Here is a 19,514-nt window from a genome sequence, read left to right as displayed (position 1 = left end):
CTGTCATATATTTCACTCAGGTCATAAGGCTAATCAACATCTTCTCATTGAACCCATAATCATAATGCTTCTTATGTGTTTTTGGATAAATACATTATAGTCTGATATTATATTTAAAGTTTGCATTAATTTGTATTTATTGTCTGTTGTCACTAGTGTGTGGGAAATATGCAGGTATGTATCTTATTGTACTGTATACACATGACAATGAACTTAAATTCAAAATCAGCAGGCATCACATGTATCAAAGATAGGTTCGTTGGATCAATGTTGTCACGTGCAGAGTACAGTGAAATTCTTTCTTGCATGTGCTAATCGACATGCAGTATGTCAGCAGGATTAGTGAGTTTGACAGCCTTATTTAGGTTTATTTACAGTATTTAAAGAAAGATTTAGCCAATATACAAATTAGGCATAATGTACACATAATCCTGTGGTGGACTGACTTCCCATCCAGGATTAATTCTCGCATTGCATCCTGTGCTGCCAGCTTAGAAGTTTGATCCTGTGATTTTATATTATTATTTATATTTAATATAGCATAGCAGTTTTCAGAGAATGTTTTGAATCCATTGTTTCATATTCAGTGCATAAAACAATATGTACTATGTTCTGGTAGCCATATATGAGAATAATCAGTACGTTGTTTTGAACTATCAGTATAGATGCTTTATACACTGTGATGGAGAGCAGGGATGGAATGGCATCCAGAACAGGATGAACCCTATTCCCTTACCTTTACAGGAGGTCAATGTAAATGGGTGGTCAGAAAGACAGCCAGGGTGTTCCTTAACTCAGCAAGGAGGCTGGCATAAGATGCCTGCACGGTTAGAAAAATGGATGGACTGGCATCCTGGTGAGGGTGGACAGAAGACACGTACCCTACCAGGAGGCCAGTATAATGGATAGAATGGGGGGAGACAACCATCCAAGACAGTATGCCTCCCCAATATGCTAGGTGTCACAATTCCTGTGCCATCACACCCATATACACATCCTTTTCCCTACTTGGAGGGGCTTCCTCCATTCAGCATCTTGGCACCAGAAGTATTCCAGAATCCTGCATATTAGGGGCTTTCTCATCTCCTTTGGGGAGTCAGATTCAGGAACGAAGGAGTGGAGTGCAGTGGAGGAGAGTATTATAATAAGAAGAAGATGATGCCTGTACATGATACATTCTATAAATAAAGTTGTTTGAAGGTGACAATGTTGTTGGGCAATTGTGACTGAGGTTTGTGGCTTTGCAGCACCCTCTAGTGACCACAACACATATAGGGTCATGGGACTGCTTTTCATCATGGATGGGGATATGGTTATAAAAGAAGGAAAAATGGATGGCGGGAAATACAAGAAAGTAAAGAAAATAAACCCTATTTCATTCTATTTGAAAACTGAAGCTTTTTTATACTGTAAGCAGTATTAAAATAATACAACTGTACATTATGATTACACCCCCTAAACTGAGAATACCCTCCAAACGTAAAAAAGGACAATATAAATTACTTAATTTGTTTATTATTAATTAAATAAAATAAAGTAGTAATCAATAAATATATTGTGAAAGAGGAAAAAGAAAACAATAACAAATACATTTACAAAAGGCCGTAAGATATTAGAAAAATAACAATGGACAGAAACTAAAACCTGAGACAGCAAGCTAAACTTAACATAGCCAAAAAGATGATCCAAAAAAAGCAAAACACATAAATTTAAAGCCCTTTTTACCAAGCCAGAAGCTCTAAATCTAAGAGACACAAAAGCTTAGTTGAAAAAGTCTCTAAGAGATGAGAATACCACACAAGACACAGCAGATCATGTTTGGTAATGCCCACCACAAAGGCTTCTTTTCTTCTTCATCATCATTTTCTTCTTTCACTTTCAGGGCAGGCTGAAATCACTTCATTTCAATCAATCGTTTCTAGTGATATATCATTGCCACCTGCTGGACAGAAGACTTAATACACTTTATGATGTTATTCCCACTACATTAGATCTTCTATTTTTTCTTGACTTTTGCCCTTTTCTGAACCCATTATAAGATACTTTTTATATGCATTATAAAGGACCTTAATAATGTTTCCTATAATCTTCTTGCTAAGCAAGCAGCCATTCCACCTGCACTTCAGAATGGGTAATCCACCTGGAGCTAAATGTATTTGGGCCCAGCCAGTACTTGGATGGCAGACCAGCCAGGAAAACTTGGGTTTCTGCTGGAAGAGGGGTTGGTGAGGCCATCAGTGGATGGCTACTCTGTGGATCCCAATGTTCCAATGTAGTGATGGGGAAATTGTGATTTACAAATTGCCACTGTCCTTCGGATGAGATGTAAAACTGAGGTCTTGACTCTCTGTGGTCACAAAAGGTCCCTGGGCATCTTTTGCAAAGTGCAGGGTCCCAACTGGCCTAGCTAAATTGTCCATGATAGCCTCGTCTGTCCTGGCCCACTAGCCATAACTGGTTATCTATCTCTCTTACTCCTTCATCACCTAATAGCTAATGTGTGATGACTACACTCAGGGCAGTGGAGTCGGTAGATAAATCCTTCGACTCTGACTCCAACTCCTTAGTTTCTGGTACTTCTGACTCCAACTCAGACTCCTCTGTATTTAATATGCTAATGTATTTTCCATGTTGATTAAAGAAAGGCAACATACACGTCATTTAACTACAGAACTACTGGCTAGGAAGCTGACTCTCTACCATATTGGCCAGTTTAAACAAAAGACAAGAACCCCTGAACACACATCAGGCCATAGCACACACCTACACCATTACACTTGTTTACACTCAAATAAACTTGTTAAACACATTATATCTGAAATAAACTGAAAACAATTTTTGTAATGTACCATAATCCAGATTACATCCAAGATAAGATACTGCAGCATCAGAGCCAGATCTGCCAGGCTGCAGGAGAGTTTTTACACCCAAGCTGTCAGACTCCTTAACACCATGCTGCCCCCTGGGATCTTCCACACGGCTTCAACCACCTCTAAAAACAGAACTTTTATACATGCAAGCCACTTTCCTGCAAAGACGAGTGTGCATGTAGAAAAGAACTGAAAATCTCATGCTGACCTTTAAGAATTCTGACACTCTTGTTATCCTTCTGCTGTGAAACATTCTGACCTCTCATTGTTTACATGTCTTAGACAACTATTATCATACACTGATAATTTCTGTATTATCTATATCTATTATTTATTTATTATATTACATATCTTACACATCAATATTGCTGCTACTTCTTTGTCCTGTCTTTGCACAATGTCTTGTCTTGTTTGTGTTTTAATTTTTAAATTTAAATTCTATTTTTATTATTATTAATTGTACTAGAACTTCAAAATGGTGAGGTGAATCCATGTTTTGACATCCTTGATGTAATTTGTTTTACGCGTGGAATGTTAGTATGTTTCATCAACACAGGAGCGCCACAAGGGACTGTACTTTCTCCGATCCTGTTCAGCCTATATACATCGGACGCTGCTATTGTGGGCTGTATCAGGAGTGGGCAGGAGGAGGAGTATAGGGACCTAATCAATGACTTTGTTAAATGGTGCGACTCAAACCACCTACACCTGAACACCAGCAAAACCAAGGAGCTGGTGGTGGATTTTAGGAGGACCAGATCCCTCATGGACCCCGTGATCATCAGAGGTGACTGTGTGCAGATGGTGCAGACCTATAAATACCTGGGAGTGCAGCTGGATGATAAATTAGACTGGACTGCCAATACTGATGCTCTGTGTAAGAAAGGACAGAGCCGGTTATACTTCCTTAGAAGGCTGGTGTCCTTCAACATCTGCAATAAGATGCTACAGATGTTCTATCAGACGGTTGTGGCGAGCGCCCTCTTCTACGCGGTGGTGTGCTGGGGAGGCAGCATTAAGAAGAAAGACGCCTCACGACTGGACAAACTGGTGAGGAAGGCAAGCTCTATTGTTGGCATGGAGCTGGACAGTTTGACATCTGTGGCAGAGTGACGGGCGCTCAGCAGGCTCCTATCAATTATGGAGAATCCACTGCATCCACTAAACAGTGTCATCTCTAGACAGAAGAGCAGCTTCAACGACAGACTGCTGTCACTGTCCTGCTTCACTGACAGACTGAGAAGATCGTTCCTCCCCTAAACTATGCGACATTTCAATTCCACCCGGCGGGGTAAACGTTAACTATATATATATATATAAGTTATTGTCTGTTTTTACCTGCATTATTATCAATCTTTAATTTAATATTGTTTTTTGTATCAGTAAGGTGCTGCTGGAGTATGTGAATTTCCCCTTGGGATTAATGAAGTATCTATCTATCTATCTATTTCAACTGACTTATTATATTTATCATTATTCTGTGGATGGATGGATGGATGGATTATTCTGCCATTTGGGATTTTGTTTTTTATATGATTGCTACAATTTTTATGTGGCCATGTTTACCTGTTGCCAGTCATACAACACTGAGGTCATGTAACCTTATGTTATGCTTCACCTATTTAAGATAGTGGCACACTTTATCTAAGTATTGGATTGAAAACAAAAGAAACAAATAACAACTGTTAGTCTAAATTAGGAGTAACTACCCAAGTTAGATACTTTGCTACGTATCTTCAGACAATGACTTCTCTTTTGACAATTGGTTCTGATGGTTCTTCTTTTTTTGGCTTTGGCTATTTCCCCTGCATACCATTCTGTTTGTCTTTCCATCTCCTGGTCAGTTTTTCCATTGCTGCTGATCATTTCAGTGTCCCTTGCTTATTTCCAGGTGATAATATCAATAGAATTTCTATTTTTGAGTAAATTTATCTTTTGTATACCTTTCACAGTACAAGACAAAATGTTCTAAAGTTAAATTTTTTCTTCATGGTTTTGACAAATCCCATTATTATCGGTCTTTATAATGTAAACGTTGATTCAGTCGAAAAATGTCTTGGGTTATGCAAGCCCTATCAACAGCATTTTTAAATGAAAACCTTTGTCCACATTAACGCTTTCACATCACTTATGAAAGTATCTCCATCCACACTAAAATGACTGAAAACATATGATGTATGTGTTCCTAAACTGGTCATGCACACATCAGTGGAAAACTTGTTGAGGGGAAGACAATGCCTTCGGCCACAGGATTTAATGTAAAACTGTTGCAATCAGTAATTTATTTGCCTTTTGTGCATGTGTGCAGAATTTAAACTGTACACAACATAATTTAGATGCACAGGGATAAGCAACACAACATGGCCCCATGGAGAACAACTCTTCTATATCTACTACATTGGAAGAATATGTTTTTCTTCCATGAAGGGTGACCAGTCAGGAAATGAAATATTGAAATGAGCAGGTTCCAGTCATGGAAGGAATATGTAATAAGCAGGAACAAATTAGACACCGATTAGTACCTGCGTTTTCAAACATTTACAATTTCGCCCATCCACACTGCAACGGTGAGCTGGCATTTTCAAAAAGTCACTTTTTTGGGAGTTAAAAATGCTAGGGTAGTGTGCATGAAAGGCAAAAATGGAAACAAATGTCTATTTTTTTTTAACAAAAAAGTAGTGGATGTAGCCTTAGTCAAACTCTGTTCATTATTACTTAATGAGAATAAATATTTAATTTAAACACATTCTTAACTAGTGGATTACATTGTGGATTCAACGTTATCATCATAATAAGGCTGTGTCTTTTGTTGCACTCTAAGGGGATAGATGTACTGGAAATGACTCGTTTTAAAGATGGCCTTATCTCTGCAAAATTAGAGGTATAAACAAAACAAAGAATTGATGTGAAGTTAAAAAAGAAAGAAACAAAAAACAAATTTATATATATATTTATATGTATATATATATATATATATATAAAATGGGCCAATATTAAAGGAATATGGAAGATTCAAAATATACAGTAACAAAAATTAAATCAGAGTGAGACATTGCTGCAATTTAAAAAAATATTTTTAGTAAGGTTGTGGTCTCTTCTGGATAAAATAGTGAAGAGGAATGCCGCAAGTGTACTTCTACAGGATAGATGTGTACTGAAACATACGTATCTAATGAGGTTATACCGTGGATCTTGCACGCACGTTTTTAAAACATTAAAGACATCCTACTGGTGGCCTTGCACAGACTGCAGAAGATGAGGGTACACTGGGTAAAACCATAAGACCTCGTGCTTTTGCCCATTTTCTAGTTCCTTCAAACCTTTGTTAGCTTTAGAGGCCTCTGTAGATTTTTATAACATTGGGACTCATTTGATTATAAAATACACTGTGTTTAATGTGTTTTTAACAAAGCATCGTGTGAATTCTAAACCTCTTAATTGGCTAACCCAACCCACTTATTCAGTGGGAAAAACACTTGAGGGATTTTTCTGCATGAAAAAGCTTGCATTAAATCCAAATACACTTTTAGTTACGCAAGACCACTTAACCCTTTAAAAATTCTCTTGTACATCTGTGCGTGCTGCTGACCTGGCTATCTGTCAGCGGTGTGGGTGGGAAGAAAATACTGGCAGCAAAACTGACTTATTACAATTGAGTTTCTAACTGAAATATTGACACAAGCATGGCATAGCAGTGCAGTTATTAGTGCTGCTGCCCCACACCCCCCCAGAGTGAGTTTAACTGCATAACAGGCCACTTTCTCTGTGGTTTTTTCACATTCTCTTCCTCTTGATGCTCTAATCCACCTTATCTAAAAGATTTATAGGACTTGTTAGCTTAACCACTCTTAATTATGTCTGTGGGTGTGGGTGTGTGAGTGAGTGAGGGTGTCCTGTGATGGACCAGAGTTGTCTGCAGGGTTAATTCCTACCTTGTACCTAATGCTTTCGGGATAGGCTGTGTCTCCTTATGACCTGACAAATGTGGATTATGCTGGCTAACAAGTCATACGTGAAAATGAACCTACGATTCAGTACAAACCACATGTTCAGATGAAATTCAGAAATGTGCCTTCAGACCAAAAACTGTTAAGAAATTTATTTAGTGTTTTGCAGAGTCCTGTTTAACAAAATGAAAATTCGTCACCTAATTCTGAGGAAATAATACCTTAGTCTTAAAATAGAATTTACATACTTTTACATTTTTTTTTATTTGGGGAATAACATTGGCTCTATTGACTGCAGAACAGCAGTAATGACCAGATGTATTTTAGAAGTAACTAATACATCTAACATAAATTAATATAGCAGACATTCTACTGATAAAATTTGTTTACAATCAAGTCCAAACTGTCATTCCTTTCAACTACTTAAACAAACAGGTAAACTCTAACAGAACAGTGCAGATATATTTTTAATAGACTATTTCTTGTTTTCTCAAAATACTGTACCTACATAATACAAGGCTGCAGACATTTTGTTCTGATTTGCACCTTCAGATTACTTTGCTTACATGGATATTATGTAGCGTTAATTTTTACAGGTAAGCTCAAAGTACTGCAAACATTTAAGGGAAGTTAAAGGGCTGAGAATAAAATTTAAAGCATATCATAAGTTTAACACACAACTGTGATTCATGGTGCAGGATTTCTGAAATAATGTGCTTTTTAAACGCGTTAAAAACCTGCATTTTCAACATTTGTTTATAAATATAAAATATATACCCATTTACTATAAATATATCACTTCATAAAATGTTATGTATTTGCTAACATACAAAAATGCGACAGACGTTCTGGCAAGAAATGATCACAGTATCAATGTATGTTTTGTGAGATGTTGCCTTACAAAACAGGCCAAACATGTCAGGAAGAAATCTGTAGAAAGTGCCGCTGTTTTTAATTTGGTAGACAGTAAAGTGAAAACCTAAGCAAGTGTTACAATATGTTACAAAAATTTAAACCGCTCTGGCTACACAAAATATAGAAATGGAATTCAATGCACATTCAAGCGTATTATTTTGAATGTATACATTGAATTATATCTTGATGGTGTTTTATGGTCAATATGATCAATATCTTAGTTCAATATCAAAGGAATTGTTCCTTTCTTATTTATATTCATTTCAATTTAAAAAATATATTTTGCAATAAAGACATTATACAGTTATTCAGAAGCTAAGGACAAAATGACTTTTAAGTGGTCAAGAAAATAGCTTGACGCAACTGCAGTTATCTGATTTATCAGTGAAGAAAAACAATGAAATCACATTTTTAGAATGAAAATTAACAAAAAAAAAACAAGGGATTTGAATCAAATGGCTTTGCATAAAACATGGTAAACATCTTATAAAGAAAAATGTAAAATTAGCCGTAGAACTGCATATTAGTTTACATTTTCAATATATCTTCAATTAAAAAAAAAAGTCAAAGCCTTGTGTATTTCTGTACTTGTATGTATTTTGAAGTTAAAAAATCAGTTGGCAGCATATAAACCTTTAATTTTAACTTATCTCTCAACATGCACAGATAAAAGTAAACCACACTTATCAATATGATGAGTGTAAACCCATAGAATAAGCTTCAAGAATTTAAGTAGTCATGTTTATACATATAAATATAATTGCACCCCAACATAAATTATTTAAAACATATGTCTACAGAAGACAACTGAAAATTTCTATAATATTCCAAGTTTTCATATAATATACAATATATACTGTAGATATATTAATATATAAACAGAAAACATATATAGAGCTTTGTTCTGCAGTCAGTTTTTAGCAGTGGATGGTAAGGCTAGGGTCTTTTTCAGACGTCCAGTCAAGTTGGTGTTTTTAAAAAAAAACACAATTTTGCAATCTCGATACACTGAATATTTTCAATCTTTAGGTATTTTTTTTTTTTTTTTTTGCTGGATATGTAAAGTGGTGTGGAATCTTCCGTAATGACAGAAAATCTTTTATGAAGGACAAGTGATTGTCTTCAATAAAAAAGAAGATATATTGCCTTCCATTACTTAGTAATGGTTTGTCCATGTAAAAACAATGCTCCTCTGTCTCCACAAGGGAGTACTGTTATGTGCAGATGCCAGCTTGGCTGCGTGTCCCACTTCGACTCCATTTTGACTGACCTGTAAAATAAAATTAAAAAAATGTCAACAAAAATACTTAATTTGAACACAGTTTTTTTCCTCACACAGAGGATTTTTGAGCTAAAAGTATGAATTTCACAAAGAAACTATTCGATTTTTATAAAGAGCGTGTCTTACGCACTAACAGTGAGTGATATGTAAAATCTGCATTAGAATGTGTAAAAAGTTTTTATATACCAAATTTAAATAAAATGTAACTGGTTTATTTTAGCTTTAAGGGAGTTCAATCTTACAACCAGAAATTAAAGTCTAACTTAAAACATGCATTTTGCACAATACTTTTATAAGTTGTTGTTTTACAAGGTACATTCAGTACACTTTTTGATTTCTGTAAATGTACATATTTAAATACAGCAGGAGTTTTTAAACTTTTTAATCTGAGGAAGATAAGAAACTTGACAACAAACTTGGACACAAAAAGAGGATTATTATCATAATAACAGTAGAGCTATATACAAATAATAATGGCCATATAATAAAAAAGTACTTTTTTTGTTTCCATTCAAGAATACCGAATTTCTCACATGAATATTACTAAAAGAAAAATGTGGAAAGCAAACATATTGGTAGTAAAACAATGCATAATTATCATTCAAAACAGAGAAGAGATTTCTGAGGTGCTGTATATCACTGACAGTTTAAATACTTAGTATATGGTTTAGTTATGCTGAGAGAAATATATTTTTCTTTATAATGGGGCAGCATAAGGATATGGCTCTGTGGCCAGGGATCTGCACCAGCAACCGGAAGGTTGTCAATTCGAATCCCGTAAACACCAGAAGTGACTCTACTCTGTTGGGCCCTTGAGCAAGGGATTTTCATGCTCAACCATTGTTAAGAGTTTACAGTGAAAGGTCCAAAAAAGGGGACATATCAAGTGAGCAGCGGTTCCCTGGGTGAAAATGCCTTGTTGATGCCAGCGATCAGAGGAGAATGGCTAGATTGGTTCGAGCTGACAGAAAGCAGCAGTAACTCAAATAACCACTTGTTACAACTCAGGTACTGTATGTAGAAGAGCTTCTCTGAATGGCCAACACGTCAAACCTTGAAGCAAATGGGCTACAGTAGCAAGAGACCACACTGGGTGCCACTCCTGTCAGCTAAGAACAGGCAACTGAAGCTACAATTGCAAGGACTCATCAAAACTGGACAATAGAAGATTGGAAAAATGTTGCATGGTCTGCTGAGTCTCGATTTCTGCTGCAACATTCGGATGGTAGGGTCAGAATTGTTGCTGACCATGGTCTATCCCTTTATGACCATAGTGCACCCATCTTCTGATGGCTGCTTCCAGCAGGATAACACACCATGTCACAGAGCTCAAATCATTTCAAACTGGTTTCTTGAACATGACAATGATCTCACTGTACTCAAATGGCCTCCACAGTCACCAGATCTCAATCCAATAGAGCACCTTTGGGATATGGTGGAACGGGAGATTCACATCATGGATGTGCAGCCAACAAATCTGCAGCAACTGCGTGATGCTATCACGTCAATATGGACCAAAATCCTTGAGAAATGTTTCCAGCACCTTGTTGAATCTATGCCACAAAGAATTATGGCAGTTTTGAAGGCAAAGGGGGTCCAACATGGTACTAGTAAGGTGTACCTAACAAAATGGCCATTTAGTGTATATTACTTGCATCAGAATTCACAAATGGAATAACTCAGCTAATTTTAATACAAATCATATGGTGGCTCATCACATACATGTCTGTGACCCAATTTGTGTTATGACCCATAGTTTAAGCACTCTGATATACAGTATATGTTTCTAGCACCTCAGATGATACAAATCAAGGAGATAATCATGTTATGGACATGAAGTAATATCATAAAGACTCACAAAGACAAAGGGAAAAAGCAATTCAGTATGTGGCTAATGCTTAAAACAGAACTGACAGAGAACAGTGACTTGGTACTGAGAGAGCTTATAGTTTGTTGAATGTATATGTGTTAGAGCTTAGACTGTCTCATGACCATGTACTCATTTGATTATATATCTGCATTAAATCACTATTCCCCATGATGACCCTGCATGAAACTGATACATGTGCATGCCTACTGATGCACAATTACTTACTGGTGCAAAGGTATCACACAGATGACCTAAACAGAATGTATTTGTCTCGTAATTTCACAGTAAATGGGAAAATACTTCTCTCAAAACTGACAGGCTTGTCACATCCATATAGGAAACTGACAAACCTTGTTGCAGAATAAAATTAAAACAAAGAACATTAAGAGGAAGGCGTTTGCATAGAGACACCCTTTTTCCCCATTGAGGAACTTCCTGTGCACTGCAAATCCTGACTTGGAAATTGGTACTTTGGCACAGTGTACAAAGTCGAGAGACTGATTTTTATTACTTTTTAAAAGTATTGTCATAGCTTGGTACTGTCTTTAAGGAAAAAAATCTGATGTGGAGTTATAATTCAGGTTGGAAAAAGGTATCTTATAACTCAATTACAGATATTAAAGTGCCTCATCTCTAATGATAATTCCTAAACATGCTGGAAATATATCCTATTTTTCTCCACATTAAAACTATTTATATACTGTATTTACAAAGTATTCCACAGAGCCAAGTTGTCAAAAAGAAAAAAATAGTAAAAGATGGCAGTTTGAATAATTTTCTTTTAAATCAACACATACTGGAGAAATTATTTTATACAATTATGTGGACATTTAAGTTGATGCTGCATTCTGCAATAACATATTTTATTAATAGTTACTGTACATTCAATGCTCTATGTGCTAATTTAGGTCAATGCCAGAAACATAATTTATGAAAATCTTAAAATGGGGTCTCCGTTGATTTCTTGCTGGTGAAGGAATGAATAAGCATGCAGAAAAACAAGTCAAGAAAAAAATAAGCACTTACAAAAGAAATGTAAATACACTCTATTGTAAGCAAGAAAATAACATGCACTTGCTTACTGTCCAAATTTGACTAAGCTTGTTGTAGTATCTTGTACAAGTAGATAGATAGATAGATAGATAGATAGATAGATAGATAGATAGATAGATAGATAGATAGATAGATAGATAGATAGATAGATAGATAGATAGATAGATAGATAGATAGATAGGATACTTTATTAATCCCAAGGGGAAATTCACAAACTCCAGCAGCAGCATATTGATAAAAAACAATATTAAATTAAACAGTGATAAAAATGCAGGTATAACAGACAGTAACTTTGTATAATGTTAATATATTAAGGTCTCTTTACCAGATCTGGGGCAGGCAAGGCGGACAAGCTTCTCCTCTTCTTCCTCCTCATCATCTTCATCTTCCTTCTCACTATCATAGTTGAGGACAGGAACTCCCGACTGTGCTTGTAATTTCCTGGGACTCAACTGGTTCTCCTGATTTTTTTTGGCACAGTCCTGCAGCAGTACTAAACGGTGATGTATTGCCACATACAAGCGTGTAACTTCCTTTAAGGTTGCCTGCAGTAAAATGGTTGGCATGTCAAGACAGGTGCAACAAGGTAATGTACATATTTATAGCTCACTCAGAAATACAAAAGGTTTCTAAAATTCATTTAATATTCAGGAGGCTAAAACTAGTATATACATTTCATTGGGCCTATCTGAATGTTCAAGGAAAATATAGAGCATGATTAAATGAATTCATCTATCCTCACGAGGCAGGACATGGCACTAGACAAGATACCAGTCCATCACAAGAAAATGAAGTCCAAGACTCTATAGATTACTGCTATGCCAATATGCCACCCATATTCAAGCAAATGTATAATTTTGAATGACCTGTCTTTTAAAAATTAATCTTAGCCATTTTTAGCTGGCTGTGCAATGTAATTTTTCTAGTATTACTGGATATTTTTAATATAAAATACACCATACAAGTTACCGTTGTTACTGTACCACAGTGTTAAAAGAAGTCATCTGTGTATCTGTTAATTAATATGATCTAAATGTTTATGAGTATACAGTACCTAGAAAAATTATGGGCAATGGTGGGCAAAGATTGAGCAAAACAAGCATATCCAAAGACAGTGACTAGTGTAGAACAATATATGAACAAAATAACCACTGTATATTTTAAGATACTTTCACACTGACTTGGAAGACACAGATTTGAAGACAGATTTGTATTAAAAGTATCCAGACACTGCCACTTAACCTCGTGGCAGATGGCAGCTTACAGGCTCTTCCACAAACACATCATAAACGTCTTGAAAGGGCTCTCATCAATTGCTATCAGGCAACACTAGCTCCTTCAGAATGCATCAGCTTAACTGGTGTATTCTGTTTCTTGTTTCACCCATCCTACACCTCAGCTTCACTCTCTGCAATTTGCATAAAGGATCAAATTCAAAACATTTATCTTGACCTACAGATTCCTGCCTGGTTCTGTTGCTCAATACCTCCAGTCTCTAGGTTTTCCATAAATCCCATCAAGATGCTTCCATTCTGGTTTGGCCTGTCTGGGAGAGACTTGCCAGATAAGATAAACTAGACAATGCATTTCTTACTCCTACTATGGAATAATCTTCCCATGACCTGGCACCTCTTGAAGACACACCACTTTACAAAGCATCTTGGTACTGTGTAAATTTTTTACTCACTGGCTTTCCTTCAAGATATCAAAATATGACCTAATCAAACATCATTTGGAATTGTCCGAATTCCGTTTTTTCATGTAGCCAATGGGCTCGCTAACTACAGTACCAGCCTTCTTGTGCTTTACCTTGAAATTTGTTTTCTTTTGATGGTATAATTTCTATCACACATTTTATGTATTATGGATGATGCTGTTCACAAATTGCCTTGCATAAAGGTGTCTTTTGAATAAAAAAAATAACAATTTTGTAACAAATGGTAATTACATTTGAACCTTACCTGCACCAGGAACACTCTTACAGTTTGGTCTTCAAGGTCAACAGCTGTGAAGCGCAACATTTTCCTTGAAGCTCTATGTAAATGCATCTGAGCCCATAGCCTAGAGTTGAGGATCAACTTCAGACTGCCTTGGTTTCTCATGACTAGAAGGCAACGTAAGCATAAAATGAATGACTTGAGGCATTTCACTATAATGGCTTTTCACAGTACTGCACTTATAACATTACACTATTCAACTTGATACTCCTTAACAAATTTTCAGTTGTCCTGAAAGTTGTTTGTTAGCTCTAGATTTCACAAGCTGGACATCCCATAAATTCCTTTGTGATTGCAGGGTTTGTCTTAAGATATTTCATATTAGTGCCAGTTCCTTATAAATGCTGCTTAACAGAACTAACATTACAATAATAAAGTAATAAGATCATTAAGCCAAATCAAATAATTAATTATCATCATACAACTACAGTACATCAGGCTATATTTTTGCATTTTGTTGAATGAAGAACTGTCTAAAGTAATGTGACACAACTTCTTGCCTTTGCTTTTAGGCATTCACATCTCTTTGGCTGAAGCTACTGGATAAAATGTAATTTTCTGCAATACAATATCATGTAAAAATTAATAAAAATCTTAACCTTCAGAAGAGTGACAAATATCTAATACACAGCTAACTCTCAAAAAAACAAATAAGTATTTGAATATTTTTATTTTTCTAATATTAATATGGTATGCATAGAAAGGAAAAAAAGAAAAAACCCTAACATTTAAAAGTTGCGATGCAATATATTCATATACTGTCACTATATAGTGTAAAGTTAAATTCCAGTTCTCAGGACTTTGTGCTGACAACTGTGGTCAGCAGAATCAAAGACCAACATGTTCTGCCCACAGAATTAGTCAAAGCCTATATTATACACTGGGAAATATCAATTCATCTGAAAATCATTGCCATTGTCTACATCTTTAGATCAAACTATGAAGTGCTTTGTATTATTTTTGTCAATTCTTAATTGGACTAATACAATTATTTTAAAATTTTCCTCCTGCATTAAGAATTATAAGGTAATGACAGACTCAGAATTATGCAGAAAGGGTGTTGTACAAAATAAAATGCTGTGACAATGAAACCTCTCAGCTGGCTTATTCACACTGGCTTCCTATCATAAATCAAATTGTCTCAAGCCTGTTTAGTCTGTTACCTCAGAGTACTGATTACACTGCATGAAACAAGATACTGTTTCATAACTTGTAGAACTTATTTAACTTTGCAGGTCTTCATAGCTGTACTGATGATGCTGCTCTGTCTGGCTTTTTCTTCATTTACAGGTTTCCACAGTTCCATATATTAAATGAAATTATACTGTTATTACCATGCTACACAATACTTACTTGTTCTCCAACCCATAATTTAACTTATCCTGTTCTGCTTGGCACAGCAGTGGTACTTATTCTGAATAGATTATTTTTATTTATTTAAAATATTGGTCTATTTAAAATATAATATCAGTCAGGTATACCGTATACAGTATCTCATAGTTCCTCCTGGTATCTATCAAAACTAAATGTTCCTGCATTTGTTGTTTTTTTTGTACTGTTTACCGTGTTTATTTGATGATGCATTGTAATTCTGTTGGCCTGTAAAACTCTTTGTGATAGTGCATGATATCACTTTATAAAATTAAAAATGAACTGCTTGAAACTACACTAGTACCTATAATAGAGATAAATATTAAGGGCTGATACTGTAATTAAATACTTCCTGAAACTAACTTCTTCAACAAGTATTATATAATATTTTAGACACAGAAAATATAATACAGTATATTGAAATAATTTAAAAGAGGCAATCTGTTTTGCTTGTAGGAAGCACACATGATTAAGCTCAGTTAGCTCAAAAAGTTCAGTTTCTTACCCAAACGAGACTGAAGACAGCCGGCACCTTCCGCCACTTTGTCATTAAGCCTCAGGACTCCCCTTCCTCTCTCTAACCAAGTCTGGGTGTCTTTTTCAAACACAAAGAGCTTGCAGGTCATCTATACAACAGAAAAATAATACTTTACAGAAGCTGCGCTGGACTTTTTTTTGTTGTTTGCACTTTTTTAAATCTAAAAATTAACAAAACACTGCAAATCCCCAAAGGAAACAATTTATATTTTAAACTACTGATGGGCACACTACCATGTTTTTTAACATGAATATTTCATTATTCAAAGTAATTTTCACACATTTTGAGCAGATCCCAGGATCAGTTAACATATTTAATCTTTGTCTTCATGAATTACCTCAAAAATACTGGTTTCTCAAACAGGGCAGAGACATGATATGTAACTGGTTTAAGCATGATGAATTGTTTTGGTAATTGTATTAGTTTCAGGATGTACAGTCACCCTGTGTAGGGTCAATTCACATCCTGTATCAAGGTGGGATTGCATTGTAAAATAACATGAGGTACAATAAAAGTTACATGGAAGTATCATAAACATGTTGGCCTCTCAGGTGAACTGGTGAGTGTAAAATTTCACCAGTGCCATGGAGTGTGCCAATGTGCTTTTATATATTACTCTTTGGTATATATTGGTGTCCCATCTACAACAAGCTGTGCTGTGTCAGATAATAAATACCATCTTTAGGCAGCCTGGACATGAACAAGTGGGTACAAGCGCTCTTGCTACATTCTGCTTCCAGCTCTTGATGTATCTAGTCACTTGTGTTGTAGCATTTACACCATTAGGTTAAAATGTCTTTGGTCAGGTGAAAATCTTAAAGCTTCTCTTCAATATTATACAGTGATCCCTCGCTATATCGCGCTTCGTCCTTCGCGGCTTCACTCCATCGCGGATTTTAAATGTAAGCATATGTGAATGTATATCGCGGATTTTTCACTGCTTCGCGGATGTCTGCGGTCTATAGTACGTGCGCTTCCTCATGATTTGCCCATTTGACTTCAAACAAGGGACGCATTTGACTTCAAACAAGGGACGCTATTGGCGGATGGCTAAGAAGCTACCCAATCAGAGGACGCGGTTAAGCTCCTGGGTGCTGACTGGCTCAGCGACAGGGAGCGCAGAATTCGATTTCACTTAAAGCCGGCATCTCATCTCATCTCACTCATTCAGCATCAACGTTTTGCTTTGTGCGTACTGTAGTCAAGCTCTTCGTTATGTCTACAAAGTGATCTTCTCCTGCTACTGGGGCCGTGCCGAAGCGCCAACGGAAGATGCTAACAATTGCTGAAAAGGTGAAATTGTTGGATATGTTGAAGGAAGGGAAAAGCTGTAGGACGCCACTACGGTATCAACGAGTCCACGGTTCGTTATATTAAGAAGGAGGAAAAGAACATACGATCTACGGCTGCAGTGTCCTTTAACCAGGAGGCGAAACGAAGTGTAAGTGGACGTAGTAAGGCGGTAGTCCGGATGGAATCTGCGTTAGGGATTTGGATCGAAGACTGCCGGAAGAAAAACATCCCCGTGGACACCAATATCATCCGACAAAAGGCCAAGCAACTTTATGATAGGTTTGCGGATGCTGGAGATGCTCCAGACGATGACGACGACGACCCTCGACCTGGAACTTCTGCTGAATCCCCCAGCGAGAGCCGTGAATTTACTGCCAGCAAGGGCTGGTTTGAAAAATTTAAGAAAAGGTTCAACTTGGCCAGTGTTAACCTGCAAGGAGAGGCTGCCTCCGCAGACAAAGCCGCAGCCGAGAAATTTGTCGCCGACACGTTCAAGACGATTATTGAGGAAGGCGGATATCAGCCTGAAACCGTGTTTAATATGGATAAGACAGCCCTATTTTGGAAGTGGATGCCGTCTCGTACTTTTATCACGAAGGAAGAGGCAAAAGCCCCGGGGTTTAAGGCGCACAAAGATCGCATCACGCTGGTCATGTGCGCCAATGCTGCGGGCTTTATGATAAAGCCTGGGCTCATTTATAAGTCCAAAAACCCCCGAGCCCTGAAAAATAAGAATAAAAACCTGCTGCCTGTGTACTGGATGCACAACCCGAAGGCGTGGATTACGAAACGCCTAACGTCGGATTGGTTTCACCAATGTTTCATCCCGGAAGTAAAGATCTATCTGGCAGATAAAGGGCTGGATTTCAAAGTCCTTTTACTTCTGGACAATGCTGGAGGTCATCCCTTGGATCTATCCTACCGAGGTGTAAAAATTGAGTTCTTGCCACCAAATATAACATCACTGATTCAGCCAATGGATCAAGGAGTTATCCGGGCTTTCAAGGCATTGTACACAAGGAACAGCCTGCAACACATGGTCGAGGCAATGGACACGGACGATGACTTTTCCCTGAAGGAGTACTGGCGTAAGTACATGATCACATCGTGTATGGTGAACGTGCAGAAGGCCCTTAATGATATGAAGAAAGACACGGTTAATGCCTGCTGGAAGAAATTGTGGCCAGAAATTGTGTGCGAAAAGAAGGGCTTTTCTGCAGAAGAAATTCATGACTCAGCGGTTGACAAGGCAGTCACGCTGGCAAAACTGCTAGGAGGAGAGGGATTCAACGACATGACCAGTGATGACATCAATGAGCTGCTCGATGCCCACTCCGAGCTGCTCAGCGATGAAGATTTGGCCGAGATGACCAAGTCAGCGAGCGAGGAGGAAGATCAAGACGACCCGGCAGAGGAAGAAGACGCAGGCCTAACTCTCGAGTGTCTCGCGACCATTCTACGAATGGCAAAAGATCTGCAGACATCCGTTGAAGAATGGGACCCGCAAATGATTCGTTCTCTGCAATTTAAAAATGCTCTTGACGGCACCACGGAAATGTATAGGAACCTCTTTACACAAATGAAAAAGCAGCGCCAGCAACTGCCCATCACGATGTTCCTTACACGTAAAACACTGCCTAGTACGCCTTCAGTGGAAGAAAACGACGGCGCTGCTACACAGTCGCGTGAAGAGACTCCTTTACAACAGCTGTGACAGTGCAGTAAATGTCATCGTTATCTGACAAGTTGGTGAGTACCCAAAACTATTTTTCTACGTACTTAGTATAGTACATGTATGTACGTTTATTGTAACTGTGCACACATTTTATACAATTTTTTGCATTGCATTTTTTTTTTTGCATTGTAGGTATTTATTGCCGGTGGCCTAGCTGTAACAAATGTGATATCAGAGACGCTCTACAGTTTCTTTAAAATAGCATTTTGGTTTTATGTACAGCATTTACATGTTAGATTTTTCACGTATTTTTATATCACCTACTCAATTACAATATGTTTAAAACTGTTACGTATTAAATAAAACTCCTCAATGATATACGATACGTATGTTTGTGAGTACTGTAGTATATAAACTGTGTTTACATACATAATTTCAACGAATCTTACCTAATAACTAAGAGAATATAAAGGGTTTATGCTGTATAACTGTACGGGGAATATTTATAAACCATGTGGGAGAGTTTATAAGGACTTAAAATATATAAAAATAACCATATAAACATATGGTTTCTACTTCGCGGATTTTCTCACTTCGCGGGTTGCTCTGGAACGTAACCCCCGCGATGGAGGAGGGATTACTGTATATGAAATGATTTTTTTTTTTTATCTAAAACAAAACATTTAAAAATTTGTTTTTACTT

At 36.9% G+C, this 19,514-nt stretch overlaps 1 protein-coding gene across 2 annotated transcripts in view; it reads right to left on the bottom strand.

Annotated features, from left to right (window-relative positions):
- Window positions 1–6,954: 6,954 nt before the first annotated feature.
- Window positions 6,955–19,514, bottom strand: part of LOC114652204 (ran-binding protein 3-like) — a 53,601-nt gene continuing 41,041 nt past the window's right edge. For both annotated transcript variants that reach the window (XM_028802458.2, XM_028802457.2), the window contains exons 12-15: window positions 15,811–15,931; window positions 13,899–14,041; window positions 12,263–12,482; window positions 6,955–9,002 (exon numbers count right to left, since the gene is read on the bottom strand). In XM_028802458.2, coding sequence (XP_028658291.2) covers window positions 8,947–9,002; window positions 12,263–12,482; window positions 13,899–14,041; window positions 15,811–15,931 — 540 coding nt within the window. In that variant the 3' untranslated portion in view covers window positions 6,955–8,946. The remainder of the gene's footprint in view (window positions 9,003–12,262; window positions 12,483–13,898; window positions 14,042–15,810; window positions 15,932–19,514) is intronic.

The sequence above is a fragment of the Erpetoichthys calabaricus genome, chromosome 5, assembly GCF_900747795.2.
Source record: "Erpetoichthys calabaricus chromosome 5, fErpCal1.3, whole genome shotgun sequence".
In the NCBI taxonomy this organism is placed as follows: Eukaryota; Metazoa; Chordata; class Cladistia; order Polypteriformes; family Polypteridae; genus Erpetoichthys; species Erpetoichthys calabaricus.
Note: the sequence above shows the minus strand (reverse complement) of the source record. Positions and strands in the feature narration are given on the sequence as shown.